This window comes from Bombina bombina, chromosome 3, assembly GCF_027579735.1.
Source record: "Bombina bombina isolate aBomBom1 chromosome 3, aBomBom1.pri, whole genome shotgun sequence".
NCBI classification, from domain to species: domain Eukaryota; kingdom Metazoa; phylum Chordata; class Amphibia; order Anura; family Bombinatoridae; genus Bombina; species Bombina bombina.
In genome coordinates, this window is record NC_069501.1 from 258993021 (window position 1) to 259015700 (window position 22680).

General features: G+C 40.1%; 1 protein-coding gene across 2 annotated transcripts in view; it reads right to left on the reverse strand.

The window, feature by feature from the left end:
* The window catches only part of METTL16 (methyltransferase 16, N6-methyladenosine), a 471205-nt gene that overhangs the window by 129777 nt on the left and 318748 nt on the right, over positions 1-22680 (reverse strand). For both annotated transcript variants that reach the window (XM_053706275.1, XM_053706274.1), the window contains exon 7: positions 10222-10291. In XM_053706275.1, coding sequence (XP_053562250.1) covers positions 10222-10291 — 70 coding nt within the window. The remainder of the gene's footprint in view (positions 1-10221; positions 10292-22680) is intronic.

The window sequence follows — 22680 nt, forward strand, 5'->3', positions numbered from 1 at the left end:
CGTTGTCACTTCCTTGGAATTATCAACCTGCTTATGTATTTCTGCCTCTAGTTCTTCTTCCAAGAGTGATTTCCAAAATCATAATGGAGCGTTCATTTGTACTGCTGGTGGCTCCATCATGGCCACTTCCGTTAAGGCCAGACCTTCTATCTCAAGGTCCATTTTTCCATCAGTATGGAGATTGAACGCCTAGTGCTTAGTCATAAAGGTTTCTCTGACTCAGTGATTAATAATATGTTGCAGGCTCGCAAATCTGTGTCTAGAAAGATTTATTACCGAGTTTGGAAGACTTACATTTCATGGTGTTCTTCTCATAAATTCTCTTGGCATTCTTTTAGAATTCCTAGAATTTTACAGTTTCTTCAGGATGGTTTGGATAAGGGTTTGTCTGCAAGTTCCTTGAAATGACAAATTTCTGCTCTTTCTGTTCTGTTTCACAGAAAAATTGCTAATCTTCCTGATATTCATTGTTTTGTACAGGCTTTGGTTCATATCAAGCCTGTCATTAAGCCAATTTCTCCTCCTTGGAGTCTTAATTTGGTTTTGAGGGCTTTACAGGCTCCTCAATTTGAGCCTATACATTCATTGGACATTAAATTACTTTATTGGAAAGTATTGTTCCTTTTGGCCATCTCTTCTGCTAGATTTTGATTTGGGTTGTGGATTCGTTTTCAGCGGAATTGGCTGTCTTTATTTTTATCCCTCCCTCTCTAGTGACTCTTGCGTGGAGTTCCACATCTTGGGTATTTGCTATCTCATACGTCACTAGCTCATGGACTCTTGCCAATTAATGGAAAGAAAACATAATTTATGTAAGAATTTACCTGATAAATTCATTTCCTTCATATTGGCAAGAGTCCATGAGGCCCACCCTTTTTGTGGTGGTTATGATTTTTTTGTATAAAGCACAATTATTCCAATTCCTTGTTGATGCTTTCGCTCCTTTCTTATCACCCCACTTCTTGGCTATTCCTTAAACTGAATTGTGGGTGTGGTGGGGGGTGTATTTATAGGCATTTTGAGGTTTGGGAAACTTTGCCCCTCCTGGTAGGAATGTATATCCCATACATCACTAGCTCATGGACTCTTGCCAATATGAAAAATTAATTTATCAGGTAAATTCTTACATAAATTATGTTTTTCTAACACTCTCATAGAACCCCATAGTAGTATTGGTGGGTCTGTACTAAAGCACAATCCTTTTTGTAGCTTGTGATAACACAAATGCATTGAACTGGTAGAATTAAGTAAAATAATCCAATGGGGGCTATTTGGGTATTCCTCTTAAAGAAGTGGAAATGGAAATAACCAAAGTGGAAATGTTTAATACTTACTTGACAGGCAACAGAATTGAGAACAAAAAGAAAAACAGATTTCCTAATTCCTTTAGCAGCCTTAGTAGAAGAGCTGCTTCTTCTTTCCTTCTTGAATTAGAATGGAATGAAAGAACCTCAAGCTAAGACTTAAGATTCCAAGAAGAAATTAAAGTGTAATTTAAACATTTTTACAAAAAATGGACTAATAAAAACTCAAATAATTAAGGAATTACTAATCAGGCCCTCAGAGGAAGCACTTTCAAGTTTCAGGTAAAGGAATGTAATCATGATAAAGAAGACTGTGAATCTGAGGAAGAAGCCACTAATTATATCCAGCCAGAACTAGAAATAAAAATCAAATTCAAGATGTCCTGGGCAAGGGTTAGAACAGAGCAAAAGCTGATAATATAGAGCACAAAGTCCTTAATTGACAAAACCGTTCTTATACATCAATGCTCAATGAACACTGACAGCAGCTGGTTGTCCAAGGATAGATAAAAGGTGCCAAACAGCTGACGCGTTTCGGCTAGAGAGCCGTAGTCTTAGCTGATAAAATTGTTAAAAACAAGCGCCCTTTTTCAAGGGCTAACCCTCATCTCATTGGACAGCCAGTTGAGCCAATCCTAGCTCGTATATAGTTAACAAGCCAAATACACATGAATAGACACCAATGATTGTAATCACAACGTTGAATAATGTACTTAACTTGTTTCATAATACCACTTAAAGGGATATTGTGCCATATAAATTCATTTACACATTTATGGTTTACTTAAAATAAAATAAACACTTCCTAGCTGACATTGCCTACGGTGTAATGCTATTGCTGACCAAATTAAGATACGGCCACAATTTGCAACATCATTGCGGATGCTTTTCTACTCCTCCATAGATAATATCTTGTTTAAGCAAAATGCCTGATGAACAATTTTCATTTATAACTTAGTTATTTGATTGGCATTTATTATTATTTACTTATTAACAATTTCTGGGGTATACCATTATCACTAACTAGCCTGAAATATGGTTACATATTACAACATCCTAGCGGTTACTTTGCCACTACTCCGCAAACAATGCCTTATCTAAAAAAAATACATCTATGGGCATTGTCAGAAAAAGAGCTCATAATATAAACGTTACACAATGTTTCCAACTTCTAAACTAGTTTTTTTAGTTTTTTGGTTTTTATGTTTTTTAGTTTCTTACTGCGATAGCTTTTCACTGACCTATGAGAACAGTTGTTAAAATGTATCACTAGTTGTGTGTTTGTTGAACTAATTAATTAATACTGCGAGAGTAAACTTCTTGCTTTAATATCCTGGTTGGCCATGATGGTTAAATTAGGACCAGTGATCCTAGTGTGGAAACTTTCTTTTTGTTCACAAAGGACACACTATAATGAAAAAATATTGGGCGAATAAGGTTTAGTTGCTTAAAATAAAGTTTGGTGAATTTACATAGTTAGTACTCTAGGATTGTGAAAGGTTTATAAGGGTAGTGTACCTGATCTAGTCAACCCTCATTATTGTGATTATGCATGTTCTAATGCCAGTAATTTATCAAATCAAAAGCAGAGTTTAGTCCTGAAGGTGTTCTGGTCTTTAATTTGAAGATCCAGAACACCTCCTGTCTGCCTAAGGCCTTTTCCCTGTCTCCTCCTCTCGGGGGGACTGGAACATTTTTAATAGCCATCCACCTGAAGCTCTCAGCACTTTTTTTATGTCTATGTGCAAAGTGTTGCACCAAAGGAGTGCTGGATTTGCTTGTCCTTATAGTGAAGAGATGTTCCCTGACAGGATCTTATCTCCCTTGTGGTCAACCTGCATGATACACAAGTAATTAGGTACACAACATATTTAGACCTGCAATTTAAGCAAGTTTTTATGCCAAATTGTTGTCCTGTGGTGGTGGATTGAAAGAATTCACCACATTCAACTTTTTCACAGGCAACACAGTCTCTATAATTGCACCTATGCATTCCCTTGATCAACAGCCATGCTGAACCTCCTGGTTCAGCTTTTTTTAAGCTTAGTAGGTGCCACTATGTTCCCAATGGATTTATTTTTTCTGTAGCTAGGATTGGCTCAACTGGCTTTTAACAATTTTATCAGCTAAGACTACGGCTCTCTAGCCGAAACGCGTCAGCTGTTTGGCACCTTTTATCTATCCTTGGACAACCAGCTGCTGTCAGTGTTCATTGAGCATTGATGTATAAGAACGGTTTTGTCAATTAAGGACTTTGTGCTCTATATTATTATCAGCGTTGTTTTGGAATAAACGCTGTTATTACATAAACTGGTGCTCCTGTCCTTCTTGTCTTTTGCTCTATTACCATTGGATCCTTTGACAGTGAGCACGGACGAGGCTTTCCATAGCGAAGTGCCTCCTTCCCTCCCCCACTCCCGGATTGGACGGATAGGATACCAGGGGGTGACGTCCAAGGCTGTCGACCAATCACGTGAGCCGCACGCGTCTGAGGAGGGTGTGGTCTGTACGGAAGCAAGTAGCTGGCAGAATCGAGGATTTCCAGGGCACCCCGGGCGATAAGGTATCGCAGGATAGGAGAAGGTCCTCGGTGAGCAAGGACCACTGATATCCTGTGCCCAGAGACCAGATCGGAGGAAACACAGATCACCCCAAGGACCGGACGCGGTAAGTCGGCCCTTTTGAGTCACACTGTTCCGTGAGCCTATAGAACTGTTTGGTACAAGGGTTAGAACAGCACACTGTTTGAAGCTTGATCTTTTGAAGGGAAGTAAAGCAATTAGAGGAAGAGCATAAACTTAGTCTGAAAAATCAATGGAAAACTTGATTCTTACAAAGGCATTAAGATTTTTGAAACTGCCCCAGAACCTGCAATTAATGGTGGCGCTGGCCTTTTCAGGTAGGTGACTTCAGCATTCTTCTCCAAATAAATCTCTGGAAAGGAACACAAACGATAGCGCAATAACGTTTTTCACCTAACCTGCACAAAATGAATGTACTCACTAGGAAGCAGATGTAGATTTCAAACTTGTTTTATTGAAGACTCTCAATAGACATATCTTCAAACATCTTTTAATTAAAACGCTCAATGCATTTCAGGGGATCAACTACATTTATCAAGGGCTGTTCAACTGTTAATAAAAGAGCTGTATCGCCCCATTCTCGTTACATGCTTTATATACCTTGTATACTGTGTAGCTCCTCCTACTAATCACCTGCCTCAGGTGCAAGGTCTACATAGGCGTCTATACTAATTTTTGCCAATAGAGATTATGTAAAATTAAAAAAAACATAATTTATGCTTACCTGATAAATGTATTTCTCTTTGTGAGGGGGGATAGAGAACTCTTTTCCTCGTTCACCTTCCACCCATGCAACCTCAGAAATGCCAACACTATGTCCGTATGAGACTTGGCAATTTGGAAGTTTGACGCCTGAATCAGGATGTCGTCTAAATAAGGGGCCACTGCTATGCCCCACGGCCTTAGGACCGCCAGAAGCGACCCCAGAACCTTCGTAAAAATTCTTGGGGCTGTAGCTAACCCAAAGGGAAGAGCTACAAACTGGTAATGCCTGTCAAGGAAGGCAAACCTGAGAAACCGATGAAGATCTTTGTGTATCGGAATGTGAAGATAAGCATCCTTTAAATCCACTGTAGTCATGTATTGACCCTCCTGGATCATAGGTAGGATGTTACGAATAGTCTCCATCTTGAATGATGGAACTCTGAGGAATTTGTTTAAGATCTTTAGATCCAAAATTGGTCTGAAGGTTCCCTCTTTTTTGGGAACCACAAACAGATTAGAGTAAAATCCCTGTCCCTGTTCCTCCTTTGGAACTGGATGGATCACTCCCATAACTAGGAGGTCTTGTACACAGTGTAAGAATGCCTCTCTCTTTATCTGGTTTGCAGATAATTGTGAAAGGTGAAATCTCCCTTTTGGGGGGGAAGCCTTGAAGTCCAGAAGATATCCCTGGGATATAATTTCCAATGCCCAGGGATCCTGGACATCTCTTGCCCACGCCTGGGCGAAGAGCGAAAGTCTGCCCCCTACTAGATCCATTACCGGATAGGGGGCCGTTCCTTCATGCTGTCTTAGAGGCAGCAGTAGGCTTTTTGGCCTGCTTACCTTTGTTCCAGGCCTGGTTAGGTCTCCAGACCGTCTTGGACTGAGCAAAAGTTCCCTCTTGTTTTGCATTAGAGGAAGTTGATGCCGCACTTGCCTTGAAGTTTCGAAAGGCACGAAAACATGGGCCCTTGATTTGGACCTATCATGAGGAAGGGCATGATCTTTTCCTCCAGTGATATCGGCAATAATCTCCTTCAAACCAGGCCCGAATAGGGTCTGCCCCTTGAAGGGAATGTTAAGCAGCTTAGACTTTTAAGTAACGTCAGCTGACCATGATTTAAGCCATAGCGCTCTGCGCGCCTGGATAGCAAAACCAGAATTCTTAGCCGTTAGTTTAGTCAAATGAACAATGGCATCAGAAACAAAAGAATTGGCTAGCTTAAGTGCTCTAAGCTTGTCAAGTATGTCATCCAATGGAGTCGCTACCTGTAAAGCTCTTCCAGAGACTCAAACCAGAACGCCGCAGCAGCAGTGACAGGAGCAATGCATGCAAGGGGCTGTAGGATAAAACCTTGTTGAATAAACATTTTCTTAAGGTAACCCTCTAATTTTTTATCCATTGGATCTAAGAAAGCACAACTGTCCTCGACAGGGATAGTAGTACGCTTTGCTAGAGTAGAAACTGCTCCCTCCACCTTAGGAACTGTCTGCCATAAGTCCCGTGTGGTGGCGTCTATTGGAAACATTTTTCTAAAAATAGGAGGGGGAGAGAATGGCACACCTGGTCTATCCCATTCCTTAGTAATAATTTCTGTAAACCTTTTAGGTATTGGAAAAACATCAGTGCACACTGGCACTGCATAGTATTTATCCAGTCTACACAATTTCTCTGGCACTGCAATTGTATCACAGTCATTCAGAGCAGCTAAAACCTCCCTGAGTAACATGCGGAGGTGTTCAAGCTTAAATTTAAATGTAGAAATATCAGAATCAGGTTGCATCATCTTCCCTGAGTCAGAAACATCAACCACAGAAAGAAGCTCTCCTTCTTCAGCTTCTGCATATTGTGAGGCAGTATCAGACATAGCTCTTAAAGCGTCAGTATGCTCTGTATTTCGTCTAACTCCAGAGCTATCTCGCTTTCCTCTAAATTCAGGTAGTCTGGCTAATACCGCTGACAGTGTATTATCCATGACTGCCGCCATGTATTGTAAAGTAAACGCTATGGGTGCCCTGGATGTACTTGGCGCCATTTGAGCGTGAGTCCCTTGAGCGGGAGTCAAAGGATCTGACACGTGGGGAGAGTTAGTCGGCATAACTTCCCCCTCGTCAGATTCTTCTGGTGATACATTTTTTAAAGACAGAATATGATCTTTATTGCTTAAACTGAAATCAGTACATTTGGTACACATTCTAAGAGGGGGTTCCACCATGGCTTTTAAACATAATGAACAATGAGTTTCCTCTATGTCAGACATGTTTGTACAGACTAGCAATGAGACTAGCAAGCTTGGAAAACACTTTAAATCAAGTTAACAAGCAAATATAAGAAACGGGTACTGTGCCTTTAAGAGAAACAATTTTTGTCAGAATTTGAAAAACAGTTAAAAAAGGCAGTAAATCAAACAAAATTTTTACAGTGTGTATAATAAGCTAACAGAGCATTGCACCCACTAGCAAATGGATGATTAACCCCTTAGTTCAAAAAACAGATAAAAAACCCCCGATATAAACGTTTTTTAACAGGCACACCAACTGCCACAGCCTTGCTGTGGGCCTACCTTCCCCAACAAACAATTTTGGAAAGCCTAAGAGCCCTTTAGAGATGTCCTATAGCATTCAGGGGACTCCTGGAGGAAGCTGGATGTCTCAGTCTGTAAAAGTTACTGCGCAAAAAAGCGCTAAATTAGGCCCCTCCCACTCATAGTAACACAGTGGAAAGCCTCAGGAAACTGTTTCTAGGCAAATTTAAGCCAGCCATGTGGAAAAAACTAGGCCCCAATAAAGTTTTATCACCAAAGTATATATAAAAAAATTTAAACATGCCAGCAAACGTTTTATATTGTAAATATAAAAGAGTATTACCTCAGAAAGTAAGCATGATACCAGTCGCTATTAAATCACTGTATTCAGGCTTACCTTACATAAATTTGGTATCAGCAGCATTTTCTAGCATTCACATCTTCTAGAAAAAATCTTAACTGCACATACCTCATAGCAGGAAAACCTGCCCGCCATTCCCCCGCTGAAGTTACCTCTCTCTTCAGTCATGTGTGAGAACAGCAATGGATCTTAGTTACAACCTGCTTAGATCATAGAAATCACAGGCAGATTCTTCTATTTTTCTGCCTGGGATAAAATAGTACAACTCCGGTACCATTTAAAAATAACAAACTTTTGATTGAAGCAAGATAACAGCTACATTTCAATACTTTCCTCTTACTACCTCCATGCTTGTTGAGAGTTGCAAGAGAATGACTGGATATGGCAGTTAGGGGAGGAGCTATATAACAGCTCTGCTGTGGGTGATCCTCTTGCAACTTCCTGTTGGGAAGGAGAATATCCCACAAGTAATGGATGATCCGTGGACTGGATACACCTTACAAGAGAAAAGCCCACCCAAAAAAAACCCTAGCCTACAATAAACTACCAATAGCCTTTAAAAGGGCCTTTTGTGGGGCATTGCCCCAAAGATATCAGCTCTTTTCCCTGGAAAAAAAATACAAAGACCCCCCAACAGTAAAACCCACCACCGAACCAACCCCCGAAAATTAAAAACCTAAATTCTAAAAAAACCTAATCTACCCATTGCCCTGAAAAGGGCATTTGTATAGGCATTGCCCTTAAAAGGGCATTTAGCTCTTTTGCTGCCCAAAACCTAATCTAAAAAAAAAAACATGCAAAAAGCCCTTAAAAAAACCTAACAGTAACCCCGACTATCCACTTACAGTTTTTGAAGTCCCGCTTGAATGATCTTCATCTAGGTAACAAAATCCTCATCCACGCTGCGAGAAGTCTTTATCCAGACGGCCTCTTCGATCTTCATCCAGGCGGCATCTTCTATCTTGATCCCGGCGGCGCGGAGCAGGTCCATCCTGAAGACATCCGGCGCAGAGCATTCTCTTTATACGGTCGCCTCCATACACTGAATCTTCAATGCAAGGTACGCGATTCAAGATGGCGTCCATTGCATTCTTATTGGCTGAAAAATTTGAATCAGCCAATAGGAATTAAGCAGCTCTCATTCTATTGGATGGGTTTGGGGGGAGTGGGGGTTTGTAATGTTAGTGGGTCTTTGTAAAAAAAATATCAGGTAAAAGAGCTGTTTAACTTAGGGCAATGCCCTACAAAAGGCCATTTTAAGAGCTATTGGTAGTTTATTCTAGATTAGGTTTTTTATTTTGGGGTGTTTTTTTTTTTTAAATGGGAATTCGAATAGGAATAATTTTTATTATTTTTGATAATTTGCTTGTTATTTTGTGTAATGTATTTTTTTCGTTTTGGGGTGGGTTTTTATTTTTAGATTAGGGCTTGGGCAGCTAAAGAGCTAAATGCCCTTTTCAGGGCAATGCCCATACAAATGCCCTTTTCAGGGCAATGGGTAGATTAGGTTTTACTTTATTTTTATTTTGGGGGTTTTGGGGGTGGGGGTTTGTATACTGTTAGGGGGTGTTTGTTTTCTTTTGTAGCAAAAGAACTGTTAACTTTAGGGCAATGCCCTACAAAAAAAACCTTTTTAAGGGCCCTTGGAAGTTTATTATAGATTAGGGTGTTTTTTTAATTTTGGGGTGTGTTTTTTTTTTTTAAAGGGTATTAGAATAGGAATAATTTTTATTGTTTTGTATAATTTCGTTTGTTATTTTTTGTAATGATAGTTTTTTTTTTGTTGTAATTTTAGTATTTTTTATTTTTTGTAATGTTAGGTTTTAGTGTAAGGCAGCTTAGGTTTTATTTGACAGGTAAGTTTGTATTTATTTTAACTAGGTAGATAGTAAATAGTTAATAACTATTTACTAACTAGTCTACCAAGTTAAAATAAATACAGTACAAACTTACCTGTGAAATAAAAATGAAGCCTAAGATAGCTACAATATAACTATTAGCTATATTGTAGCTAGCTTGGGCTTTATTTAAAAGGTAAGTTTGTATTTAGTTTTAAATAGGTATTATTTAGTTAATAATTGTAAGTTTAATTTATCTATATTTTAATTATGTTAAACTTAGGGGGTGTTAGGGTTACGTTAGGGTTGGGCTAAGGGTTACGTTAGGTGGCGGCGATGTTGGGGCAGCAGATTAGGGGTGTTTAGACGTGGGGTGTTGGGTTTAAACGTTAGTTTTTTTCCCCCCATAGACATCAATGGGGTTGCGTTACGGAGCTTTTCTTTCCACGATCGCAAGTGTTAGACTTTTTTCTAGCCCGCTTTCCCCATTGATGTCTATGGGGAAAGCATGCATGAGCACGTCAAAACAGCGCTTGTATTTTGTGCTGTATGGAGCTTAGAAGCACCATATCGCACAAACAAGCCTGGGTTTTAAAAACTTTTAATGGCTGCACTATAGGGGGTTAAATAACGCAACTTTTGTTGCGTTCTTTAATTTATCTATAGCTCGCATAACTCATAATCTAGATGATAGTGAGGAAAGAATCTAAGTTTATTGGTTTGAGATTAAGATTCTTTTGTGTAGTGAGGAGAAGAAAGAAAAAGACACAAAGCATATTTTTTACATTAACCGTTACATTTTTAAATTTATATCTGATTTAGCATGTTGTCTTGCTCTTTAAAACATTCAGGATTCAGCAGACCCACAATAATATAGTTGTTACTAAAGAAAATAAAAAAACTTACGCCTTGAATTCGTAATTCTTCCTTCAAAGGTGCCAAACTGCATTTTTTACCCAGCATGCAGGTGTACCATCTAGAATAAAATAACCAACAGAGTACATAATTGGTGAGCTTTCAGTCACTGCAGGGTAGCATAAAAGCCAAAGGCAACTCAGCAGGTATCAAATTATGAATAAATTGTGACCTCTTGTAAACCGAAATTGCCAGTATTGCCAAACATTCATGTACAGTATTTTATTAGATCCAAAATGTTCATTATTAAAGAACTGGAATGATATATATTACAAAAGGTAAATACATCATCACAATTTAATTCTACATAAAATGTTTAATTATCCATAAACAAGCAATGAAAGTACATGGCATTTTGATTTAATTTGCTTGCTTTTCCTGTAATTTAAAGGGACACTGAACCGAAATGTTTTCTTTCATGATTCAGATAGAGCATGCAATTTTAAGCAACTTTCTAATTTACTCCTATTATCAATTTTTCTTCATTCTCTTGCTATCTACATTTAAAAAACATAATTTATGTAAGAACTTACCTGATAAATTCATTTCTTTCATATTAGCAAGAGTCCATGAGCTAGTGACGTATGGGATATACATTCCTACCAGGAGGGGCAAAGTTTCCCAAACCTCAAAATGCCTATAAATACACCCACAATTCAGTTTAACGAATAGCCAAGAAGTGGGGTGATAAGAAAGGAGCGAAAGCATCAAAAATAAGGAGCTCATGGACTCTTGCTAATATGAAAGAAATTAATTTATCAGGTAAGTTCTTACATAAATTATGTTTTCTTTCATGTAATTAGCAAGAGTCCATGAGCTAGTGACGTATGGGATAGCAGATACCCAAGATGTGGAACTTCCACGCAAGAGTCACTAGAGAGGGAAGGATAAAATAAAGACAGCCAATTCCGCTGAAAAAATAATCCACAACCCAAATCAAAAAGTTTTAATCTTATAATGAAAAAAAATGAAATTATAAGCAGAAGAATCAAACTGAAACAGCTGCCTGAAGTACTTTTCTACCAAAAACTGCTTCAGAAGAAGAAAAAACATCAAAATGGTAGAATTTAGTAAAAGTATGCAAAGAAGACCAAGTTGCTGCTTTGCAAATCTGATCAACAGAAGCTTCATTCCTAAGAGCCCAGGAAGTAGAAACTGACCTAGTAGAATGAGCCGTTATCCTTTGAGGCGGGGACTTACCCGACTCTACATAAGCATGAGGAATCAAAGACTTTAACCAAGATGCCAAGGAAATGGCAGAAGCCTTCTGACCTTTCCTGGAACCAGAAAAGATAACAAATAGACTAGAAGTCTTTCTAAAACCTTTAGTAGCTTCAACATAATATTTCAAAGCTCTTACTACATCCAAAGAATTTAAAGATCTCTCCATAGAATTCTTAGGATTAGGACACAATGAAGGGACAACAATTTCTCTACTAATGTTGTTAGAATTCACAACCTTAGGTAAAAATTTAAATGAAGTCCGCAACACCACCTTATCCTGATGAAAAATCAGAAAAGGAGATTCACAAGAAAGAGCAGATAACTCAGAAACTCTTCTAGCAGAAGAGATGGCCAAAAGGAACAACACTTTCCAAGAAAGTAATTTAATATCCAGAGAATGCATAGGTTCAAACGGAGGAGCCTGTAAAGCCCTCAGAACCAAATTAAGACTCCAAGGAGGAGAGATTGACTTAATGACAGGCTTGAAAGCCTGTACAAAACAATGAATATCAGGATGATTAGCAATCTTTCTGTGAAAAAGAACAGAAAGAGCAGAGATTTGACCTTTCAAAGAGCTTGCAGACAAACCCTTATCCAAACCATTCTGAAGAAACTGTAAAATCCTAGGAATTCTAAAAGAATGCCAAGAGAATTTATGAGAAGAACACCAAGAAATGTAAGTCTTCCAGACTCGGTAATAAATCTTTATAGACACAGACATACGAGCCTGTATCATAGTATTAATCACTGAGTCAGAGAAACCTCTATGACTAAGAATCAAGCGTTCAATCTCCATACCTTCAAATTTAATGATTTGAGATCCTGATGGAAAAATGGGCCTTGAGATAGAAGGTCTGGCCTTAACGGAAGTGTTCAAGGTTGGCAACTTGCCATCCGAACGAGATCCGAATACCAAAACCTGTGAGGCCATGCTGGAGCCACCAGCAATACAAATACGTTCCATTAGAATTTTGGAAATCACTTTTGGAAGAAGAACTAGAGGCGGAAAGATATAAGAAGGTTGATAATTCCAAGGAAGCGACAACGCGTCCACTGCTTCCGCCTGAGGATCCCTGGATCTGGACAGATACCTGGGAAGTTTCTTGTTTAGATGAGAGGCCATCAGATCTATTTCTGGAAGTCCCCAGATTTGAACAATCTGAAGAAATACCTCTGGGTGAAGAGACCATTCGCCCGGATGTAACGTCTGGCGACTGATAATCCGCTTCCCAATTGTCTACACCTGGGATGTGAACCGCAGAGATTAGACAGGAGCTGGATTCCGCCCATACAAGTATCCGAGATACTTCTTTCATAGCCAGAGGACTGTGAGTCCCACCTTGATGATTGAAATACGCCACGGTTGTGACATTGTCTGTCTGAAAACAAATAAACGATTCTCTCTTCAGAAGAGGCCAGAACTGAAGAGCTCTGAAAATCGCACAGAGTTCCAAAATGTTGATTGGTAATTTCGCCTCCTGAAATTCCCAAACCCCCTGCGCTGTCAGAGATCCCTATACAGCTGCCCAACCTGAAAGACTCGCATCTGTTGAGATCACAGTCCAGGTTGGAAGAACAAAAGAAGCCCCTTGAATTAGACGATGGTTATTCAACCACCAAGTCAGAGAAGATCGAACATTGGGATTTAAGGATATTAATTGTGATATCTTTGTATAATCCCTGCACCACTGGTTCAGCATACAAAGCTGGAGAGGTCTCATGTGAAAGCGAGCAAAGGGGATCGCGTCCGATGCAGCAGTCATGAGAACTAGAATTTCCATGCACAAAGCTACCGAAGGGAATGATTGAGACTGAAGATTTCGACAAGCTGAAACCAACTTCAGACGTCTCTTTTCTGTTAGAGACAAAGTCATGGACACTGAATCTAATTGAAAACCCAAAAAGGTTACCTTTGTCTGAGGAATCAAGGAACTCTTTGGTAAATTGATCCTCCAACCATGTCTTTGAAGAAACAACACAAGTTGATTCGTATGAGATTCTGCAGAATGTAAAGACTGAGCAAGTACCAAGATATCGTCCAAATAAGGAAATACCGCAATACCCTGTTCTCTGATTACAGAGAGAAGGGCACCGAGAACCTTTGAAAAGATCCTTGGAGTTGTTGCTAGTCCAAATGGAAGGGCAACAAACTGGTAATGCTTGTCTAGAAAAGAGAATCTCAGGAACTGATAGTGATCTGGATGAATTGGAATATGAAGATATGCATCCTGTAAGTCTATTGTAGACATATAATGCCCTTGCTGAACAAAAGGCAGAATAGTCCTTATAGTCACCATTTTGAATGTTGGTATCCTTACATAACTATTCAATATTTTTAGATCCAGAACTGGTCTGAAGGAATTCTCCTTCTTTGGTACAATAAATAGATTTGAGTAAAACCCCAGACCCCGTTCCAGAACTGGAACTGGCACAATTACCCCAGCCAACTCTAGGTCTGAAACACATTTCAGAAATGCCTGAGCCTTCACTGGGTTTACTGGAATGCGTGAGAGAAAAAATCTTCTCACAGGTGGCCTTACCTTGAAACCTATTCTGTACTCTTGTGAAACAATGTTTTGAATCCAAAGACTGTGAATCGAATTGATCCAAATATCTTTGAAAAATCGTAACTCGCCCCCTACCAGCTGTGCTGGAATGAGGGCCGCACCTTCATGCGGATTTGGGAGCTGGTTTTGACTTTCTAAAAGGCTTGGATTTATTCCAGACTGGAGAAGGTTTTCAAACGGAAACCGTTCCTTTAGGGGAAGGGCCAGGCTTCTGTTCCTTATTCTGACGAAAGGAACGAAAACGATTAGCAGCCCTATATTTACCTTTAGATTTTTTGTCCTGAGGCAAAAAGGTTCCTTTCCCCCCAGTAACAGTTGAAATTATAGAATCCAACTGTGAACCAAATAATTTATTACCTTGGAAAGAAAGAGAAAGCAAAGTTGACTTAGAAGTCATATCTGCATTCCAAGATTTAAGCCATAAAGCTCTTCTAGCTAAAATAGCTAAAGACATATACCTGACATCAATTCTAACGATATAAAAAATGGCATCACAAATAAAGTTATTAGCATGTTGAAGAAGTTTAACAATGCTATAAGCATTATGGTCTGACACTTGTTGCGCTAAAGCCTCCAACCAGAAAGTGGAAGCTGCAGCAACATCAGCCAAAGAAATAGCAGGTCTAAGAAGATTACCTGAACATAAATAAGCTCTCCTTAGAAAGGATTCAAGCTTCCTATCTAAAGGATCCTTAAAGGAAGTACTATCCGCCGTAGGAATAGTAGTACGTTTAGCAAGAGTAGAGATAGCCCCATCAACTTTAGGGATTTTGTCCCAAAATTCTAATCTATCAGATGGCACAGGGTACAATTTCTTAAACCTTGGAGAAGGAGTAAATTAAGTACCCAGACTATTCCATTCCCTAGAAATTACTTCTGAAATAGCATCAGGAACTGGAAAAACTTCTGGAATAACTACATGAGGTTTAAAAACTGAATTTAAACGCTTAGTAGATTTAGTATCAAGAGGACTAGACTCCTCCATATCTAATGCAATCAACACTTCTTTAAGTAAAGAACGAATAAACTCCATCTTAAATAAATATGACGATTTATCAGTGTCAATATCTGAAGCAGAATCTTCTGAACCAGATAGATCCTCATCAGAAACAGATAAGTCAGAATGATGGCGGTCACTTAAAAATTAATCTGAAATATGAGAAGTTTTAAAAGACCTTAAGTTTACTGGAAGGAGGAATAACAGACAGAGCCTTCCTAATAGAATTAGAAACAAATTCTTTTACATTAACAGGGACATCCTGAACATTAGATGTTGAAGGAAAAACAACAGGTAATGGATTATTACTAATGGAGACACTATCTGCGTTAGAAAGTTTATCATGACAACTAACACAAACTACAGCCGGAGGAACAGTTACCAAAAGTTGACAACAAATGCACTTAACTTTGGTAGAACCAGCATCAGGCAGCGTCTTTCCAGAAGTAGATTCTGATCCAGGGTCAGGTTGTGACATCTTGCAATATGTAATAAAAAAAACAACATATAAAGCAAAATTATCAAATTCCTTAAATTACAGTTTCAGGAATGAGAAAAGATGCAAAATAAACAAGCCTCTAGCAACCAGAAGCAATGAAAAAGTGAGACTTAAATAATGTGAAAAAAGGTGGAGACCAGAATGACGCCCACATTTTTTGGCGCCAAGTATGACGCCCACATTATTGGCGCCAAATACAACGCCCATATTTTTTTGCGCCAAGTATGACGCCACATCCTCTGACGTCAAAAACGACGCCCAAATGTTTGGGCGCAAAAAAAGTCTGTAAAACACATGTCAAAAAATGACGCAACCACGAACAAACTTCCGGCGTCAACTATGGCGCCGGAAATGACAGAATTTTGCGCCAAAAATAGTTTGCGCCAAGAATGACGCAATAAATTGAAGCATTTTCTGCCCCCGCGAGCCTAACAGCCGCAGGGAAAAAAGTCAATTGAAAATTTTTAAGGTAAGGAAAAAATTATTTATTCATATGCATTATCCCAAATAATGAAACTGACAGTCTGAATGAAGGAATACTGATTATCCTGAATCATGGCAAATATAAGTTTAAACACATATATTTAGAACTTTACATATAAAGTGCCCAACCATAGCTTAGAGTGTCATAAAAAAAATAAGACTTACTTAGCCTAAGACACTCATCTACATATAGTAGATAGCCAAACCAGTACTGAAACGAGAATCAGTAGAGGTAATGGTATATAAGAGTATATCTTCGATCTGAAAAGGGAGGTAGGAGAAGAAATCTCTACGACCGATAACAGAGAACCTATGAAATAGATCCCCTAGAGGAAGACCATTGTATTCAAATAGGCAATACTCTCTTCACATCCCTCTGACATTCACTGCACTCTGAGAGGAAAACCGGGCTTCAGCCTGCTGCGAAGCGCATATCAACGTAGAATCTAGCACAAACTTACTTCACCACCTCCATGGAAGGCAAAGTTTGTAAAAACTGAATTGTGGGTGTGGTAAGGGGTGTATTTATAGGCATTTTGAGGTTTGGGAAACTTTGCCCCTCCTGGTAGGAATGTATATACCATACGTCACTAGCTCATGGACTCTTGCTAATTACATGAAAGAAAAGAAGGCATCTAAGCTTTTTTGGTTCAGTACTCTGGACAGCACGTTTTTGTTGGTGGAATTTATCCACCAATCAGCAAGGACAACCCAGGTTGTTCACAAAAAATGGGCTGGCATCTAAACTTACATTCTTGCATTTCAAATAAAGATTCCAAGAGAATAAAGAAATTTAATAATAGGAGTAAATTAGAAAGTTGCTTAAAATAAATGTCATGCTCTATCTGAATCACAAAAGAAAAAATTTGGGTTCAGTGTCCCTTTAACTCAATCTTTTTTTTTTCTCCTTTGTTATACATTATGCCGCATTCTGAAGCCTGATCTTGCAACATTCTATACAGTAATTGCTTGACCTGTGTATTAGATCATTTATACCTGTTCTTTACTGGCCACAATAGAAGACATATGATTTTAAGGAAATATACGTCTGGAATGGAAATTCCAGCAAAGTACGCTAACAAAAACTGTTTCTTCCCAACAGAACTACAGTACTTTTCTTTTGCCTATGACAATTATCACAACATATTAAACATATCCTCTCTGTTGTACAGTCTGAGCAAACACTTGTACAAAGAGGTTTACAAGGAGTACAGAATTTCGGCAACTCAAGGAAAATACCTTATTTCAGAGACACTGCTTAAAAGGCCACAAACATAAATAAGCTGAACGTTATTTAAAACCTATATAAAAAAAATAGGCACTCAAGTCAAGCCATGGTGAAGAAACCTTAGCTATGGCATCATCTATGGTAAGTTTCTTTTTTTCTTTTTTCATTTGAGTATGTGTTTAGAACAGTTTAGAAATACTACTAACCAAAACATATATGTTCTACTTATATATAAACTATATTCAAATAAGCTATGAATATATAGATATATATATATATATATATATATATCTTCTGCTCTGCACAAATAAACACTACAGACAGATGTATCTGTGGTTCTTTTTTGTTTCCCATTGGACCTATAGTATCTCTCACTGTACTGGATATTGTTGCAGAACACATAAGCTTTCTGGTATATAGTGCAGTGTAACGCAGTGATTTGCAGACACAGCACAGGCTCACTTGCATGTGACCTCTGAATGGTCAAAGAAGAGCAGGTAAACATTTTAAAAGAGGGTTCTCCTGGGATGCTTATTGTATACAACATTAATATAGTTACAAAGAAATGTTCTTCAAGAAAAATGTCAGGGAGCTATTAAAGGGACAGTCTAGGCCAAAATAAACTTTCATGATTCAGATAGGGCATGTAATTTTAAACAATTTTCCAATTTACTTTTATCACCAATTTTGATTTGTTCTCTTGGTATTCTTAGTTGAAAGCTTAACCTAGGAGGTTCATATGCTAATTTCTTAGACCTTGAAGCCCACCTCTTTCAGGTTGCATTTTAACAGTTTTTAACCACTAGAGGGTGTTAGTTCACATATTTCATATAGATAACACTGTGCTCGTGCACGTGAAGTAATCTGGGAGCAGGCACTGATTGGCTAGACTGCAAGTCTGTCAAAAGAACTGAAAAAAACATAATTTATGCTTACCTGATAAATTTATTTCTCTTGTAGTGTATCCAGTCCACGGATCATCCATTAATTGTGGGATATTCTCCTTCCCAACAGGAAGTTGCAAGAGGATCACCCACAGCAGAGCTGCTATATAGCTCCTCCCCTCACTGCCATATCCAGTCATTCGACCGAAACAAGACGAGAAAGGAGAAACCATAGGGTGCAGTGGTGACTGTAGTTTAATTAAAATTTAGACCTGCCTTAAAAGGACAGGGCGGGCCGTGGACTGGATACACTACAAGAGAAATAAATTTATCAGGTAAGCTTAAATTATGTTTTCTCTTGTTAAGTGTATCCAGTCCACGGATCATCCATTACTTGTGGGATACCAATACCAAAGCTAAAGTACACGGATGATGGGAGGGACAAGGCAGGAACTTAAACGGAAGGAACCACTGCCTGTAGAACCTTTCTCCCAAAAACAGCCTCCGAAGAAGCAAAAGTGTAAAATTTGTAAAATTTTGAAAAGGTGTGAAGCGAAGACCAAGTCGCAGCCTTGCAAATCTGTTCAACAGAGGCCTCATTTTTAAAGGCCCAGGTGGAAGCCACAGCTCTAGTAGAATGAGCTGTAATCCTTTCAGGGGGCTGCTGTCCAGCAGTCTCATAGGCTAAGCGTATTATGCTCCGAAGCCAAAAGGAGAGAGAGGTTGCCGAAGCTTTTTGACCTCTCCTCTGTCCAGAGTAAACGACAAACAGGGCAGATGTTTGACGAAAATCTTTAGTAGCCTGTAAGTAAAACTTCAAGGCACGGACTATGTCCAGATTATGCAAAAGACGTTCCTTCTTTGAAGAAGGATTAGGACACAATGATGGAACAACAATCTCTTGATTGATATTCCTGTTAGAAACCACCTTAGGTAAAAACCCAGGTTTGGTACGCAGAACTACCTTGTCTGAATGAAAAATCAGATAAGGAGAATCACAATGTAAGGCAGATAACTCAGAGACTCTTCGAGCTGAGGAAATAGCCATCAAAAACAGAACTTTCCAAGATAAAAGTTTAATATCAATGGAATGAAGGGGTTCAAACAGAACTCCCTGAAGAACTTTAAGAACCAAGTTTAAGCTCCACGGGGGAGCAACAGTTTTAAACACAGGCTTAATCCTAACCAAAGCCTGTCAAAATGCCTGGACGTCTGGAACTTCTGCAAGACGCTTGTGCAAAAGAATAGACAGAGCAGAGATCTGTCCTTTTAAAGAACTAGCTGATAAGCCTTTGTCCAAACCCTCTTGGAGAAAAGACAATATCCTAGGAATCCTAACCTTACTCCATGAGTAACTCTTGGATTCACACCAATAAAGATATTTACGCCATATCTTATGGTAGATTTTCCTGGTGACAGGCTTCCGAGCCTGTATTAAGGTATCAATGACTGACTCGGAGAAGCCACGCCTTGATAGAATCAAGCGTTCAATCTTCATGCAGTCAGTCTCAGAGAAAGTAGATTTGGATGATTGAAAGGACCTTGTATTAGAAGGTCCAGCCTCAGAGGCAGAGTCCATGGTGGAAGAGATGACATGTCCACTAGGTCTGCATACCAGGTCCTGCGTGGCCACGCAGGCGCTATCAGAATCACCGATGCTCTCTCCTGTTTGATTTTGGCAATCAGTCGAGGGAGCAGAGGAAACGGTGGAAACACATAGGCCAGGTTGAAGAACCAAGGAGCTGCTAGAGCATCTATCAGCGTTGCTCCTGGGTCCCTGGACCTGGATCCGTAACAAGGAAGCTTGGCGTTCTGGCGAGACGCCATGAGATCCAGTTCTGGTTTGCCCCAACGATGGACCAGTTGAGCAAACACCTCCGAATGGAGTTCCCACTCCCCCGAATGAAAAGTCTGACGACTTAGAAAATCCGCCTCCCAGTTCTCTATGCCTGGGATGTGGATCGCTGACAGGTGGCAAGAGTGAGACTCTGCCCAGCGAATTATCTTTGAGACTTCTAAAATCGCTAGGGAACTCCTGGTTCCCCCTTGATGGTTGATGTAAGCCACAGTTGTGATGTTGTCCGACTGAAATCTGATGAACCTCAGTGTTGCTAACTGAGGCCAAGCTAGAAGAGCATTGAATATTGCTCTTAACTCCAGAATATTTATTGGGAGGAGTTTCTCCTCCTGAGTCCACGATCCCTGAGCCTTCAGGGAGTTCCAGACTGCGCCCCAACCTAGAAGGCTGGCATCTGTTGTTACAATCGTCCAATTTGGCCTGCGAAAGGTCAAACCCTTGGACAGATGGACACGAGAAAGCCACCAGAGAAGAGAATCTCTGGTCTCTTGATCCAGATTTAGTTGAGGGGACAAACCTGAGTAATCCCCATTCCACTGACTTAGCATGCATAATTGCAGCGGTCTGAGATGCAGGCGCGCAAATGGCACTATGTCCATTGCCGCTACCATTAAGCCAATTACTTCCATGCACTGAGCCACTGACGGGCGTGGAATGGAATGAAGGACACGGCAAGCATTTATAAGTTTTGATAACCTGGACTCCGTCAGGTAAATTTTCATCTCTACAGAATCTATAAAAGTCCCTAGGAAGGAGACTCTTGTGAGTGGTGATAGAGAACTCTTTTCCACGTTCACTTTCCACCCATGCAACCTCAGAAATGCCAGAACTATCTCTGTATGAGACTTGGCAATTTGAAAGCTTGACGCCTGTATCAGGATGTCGTCTAGATACGGAGCCACCGCTATGCCTCGCGGTCTTAGAACCGCCAGAAGTGAGCCCAGAACCTTTGTAAAAATTCTCGGGGCAGTGGCCAACCCGAAGGGAAGATCTACAAATTGGTAATGCCTGTCTAGAAAGGCAAACCTTAGGAACCGATGATGATCTTTGTGAATCGGTATGTGAAGGTAGGCATCCTTTAAGTCCACTGTGGTCATGTACTGACCCTCTTGGATCATGGGTAGGATGGTCCGAATAGTTTCCATTTTGAATGATGGAACTCTGAGGAATTTGTTTAAGATCTTTAGATCCAAGATTGGTCTGAAGGTTCCCTCTTTCTTGGGAACCACAAACAGATTTGAATAAAATCCCTGTCCTTGTTCCGTCCGCGGAACTGGATGGATCACTCCCATTACTAGGTCTTGCACACAGCTTAGGAATGCCTCTTTCTTTATCTGGTTTGATGATAACCTTGAAAGATGAAATCTCCCTTGTGGAGGAGAAGCTTTGAAGTCCAGAAGATATCCCTGAGATATGATCTCCAACGCCCAGGGATCCTGAACATCTCTTGCCCACGCCTGGGCGAAGAGAGAAAGTCTGCCCCCCACTAGATCCGTTTCCGGATAGGGGGCCGTTCCTTCATGCTGTCTTCCTGGCCGTCTTGCCCTTGTTCCAGGACTGGTTAGGTTTCCAGGCCTGTCTGGAATGAGCAACAGTTCCCTCTTGTTTTGAAGCGGAGGAAGTTGATGCTGCTCCTGCCTTGAAATTTCGAAAGGCATGAAAATTAGACTGCTTGGCCTTTGATTTGGCCCTGTCCTGAGGAAGGGTATGACCCTTGCCTCCAGTAATGTCAGCAATAATTTCCTTCAAACCAGGCCCGAATAAGGTCTGCCCCTTGAAAGGAATGTTGAGTAATTTAGACTTTGAAGTCACGTCAGCTGACCAGGATTTAAGCCATAGCGCCCTACGCGCCTGGATGGCGAATCCGGAATTCTTAGCCGTTAGTTTAGTCAAATGAACAATGGCATCAGAAACAAATGCGTTAGCTAGCTTAAGCGTTCTAAGCTTGTCAATAATTTCATTCAATGGAGCTGTCTGGATGGCCTCTTCCAGGGCCTCAAACCAGAATGCCGCCGCAGCAGTGACAGGCGCAATGCATGCAAGGGGCTGTAAAATAAAACCTTGCTGAATAAACATTTTCTTAAGGTAACCCTCCAATTTTTTATCCATTGGATCTGAAAAAGCACAACTGTCCTCAACCGGGATAGTGGTACGCTTTGCTAAAGTAGAAACTGCTCCCTCCACCTTAGGGACCGTCTGCCATAAGTCCCGTGTAGTGGCGTCTATTGGAAACATTTTTCTAAATATAGGAGGTGGGGAAAAGGGCACACCGGGTCTATCCCACTCCTTGCTAATAATTTCTGTAAGCCTTTTAGGTATAGGAAAAACGTCAGTACACACCGGCACCGCATAGTATCTATCCAGCCTACACAATTTCTCTGGAATTGCAACTGTGTTACAGTCATTCAGAGCAGCTAATACCTCCCCAAGCAATACACTGAGGTTCTCAAGCTTAAATTTAAAATTAGAAATCTCTGAATCAGGTTTACCCGAGTCAGAGATGTCACCCACAGACTGAAGCTCTCCGTCCTCATGTTCTGCATACTGTGACGCAGTATCAGACATGGCTCTAACAGCATTTGCGCGCTCTGTATCTCTCCTAACCCCAGAGCTATCGCGCTTGCCTCAGGCAATCTAGATAATACCTCTGACAGGGTATTATTCATGATTGCAGCCATGTCCTGCAAGGTAATCGCTATGGGCGTCCCTG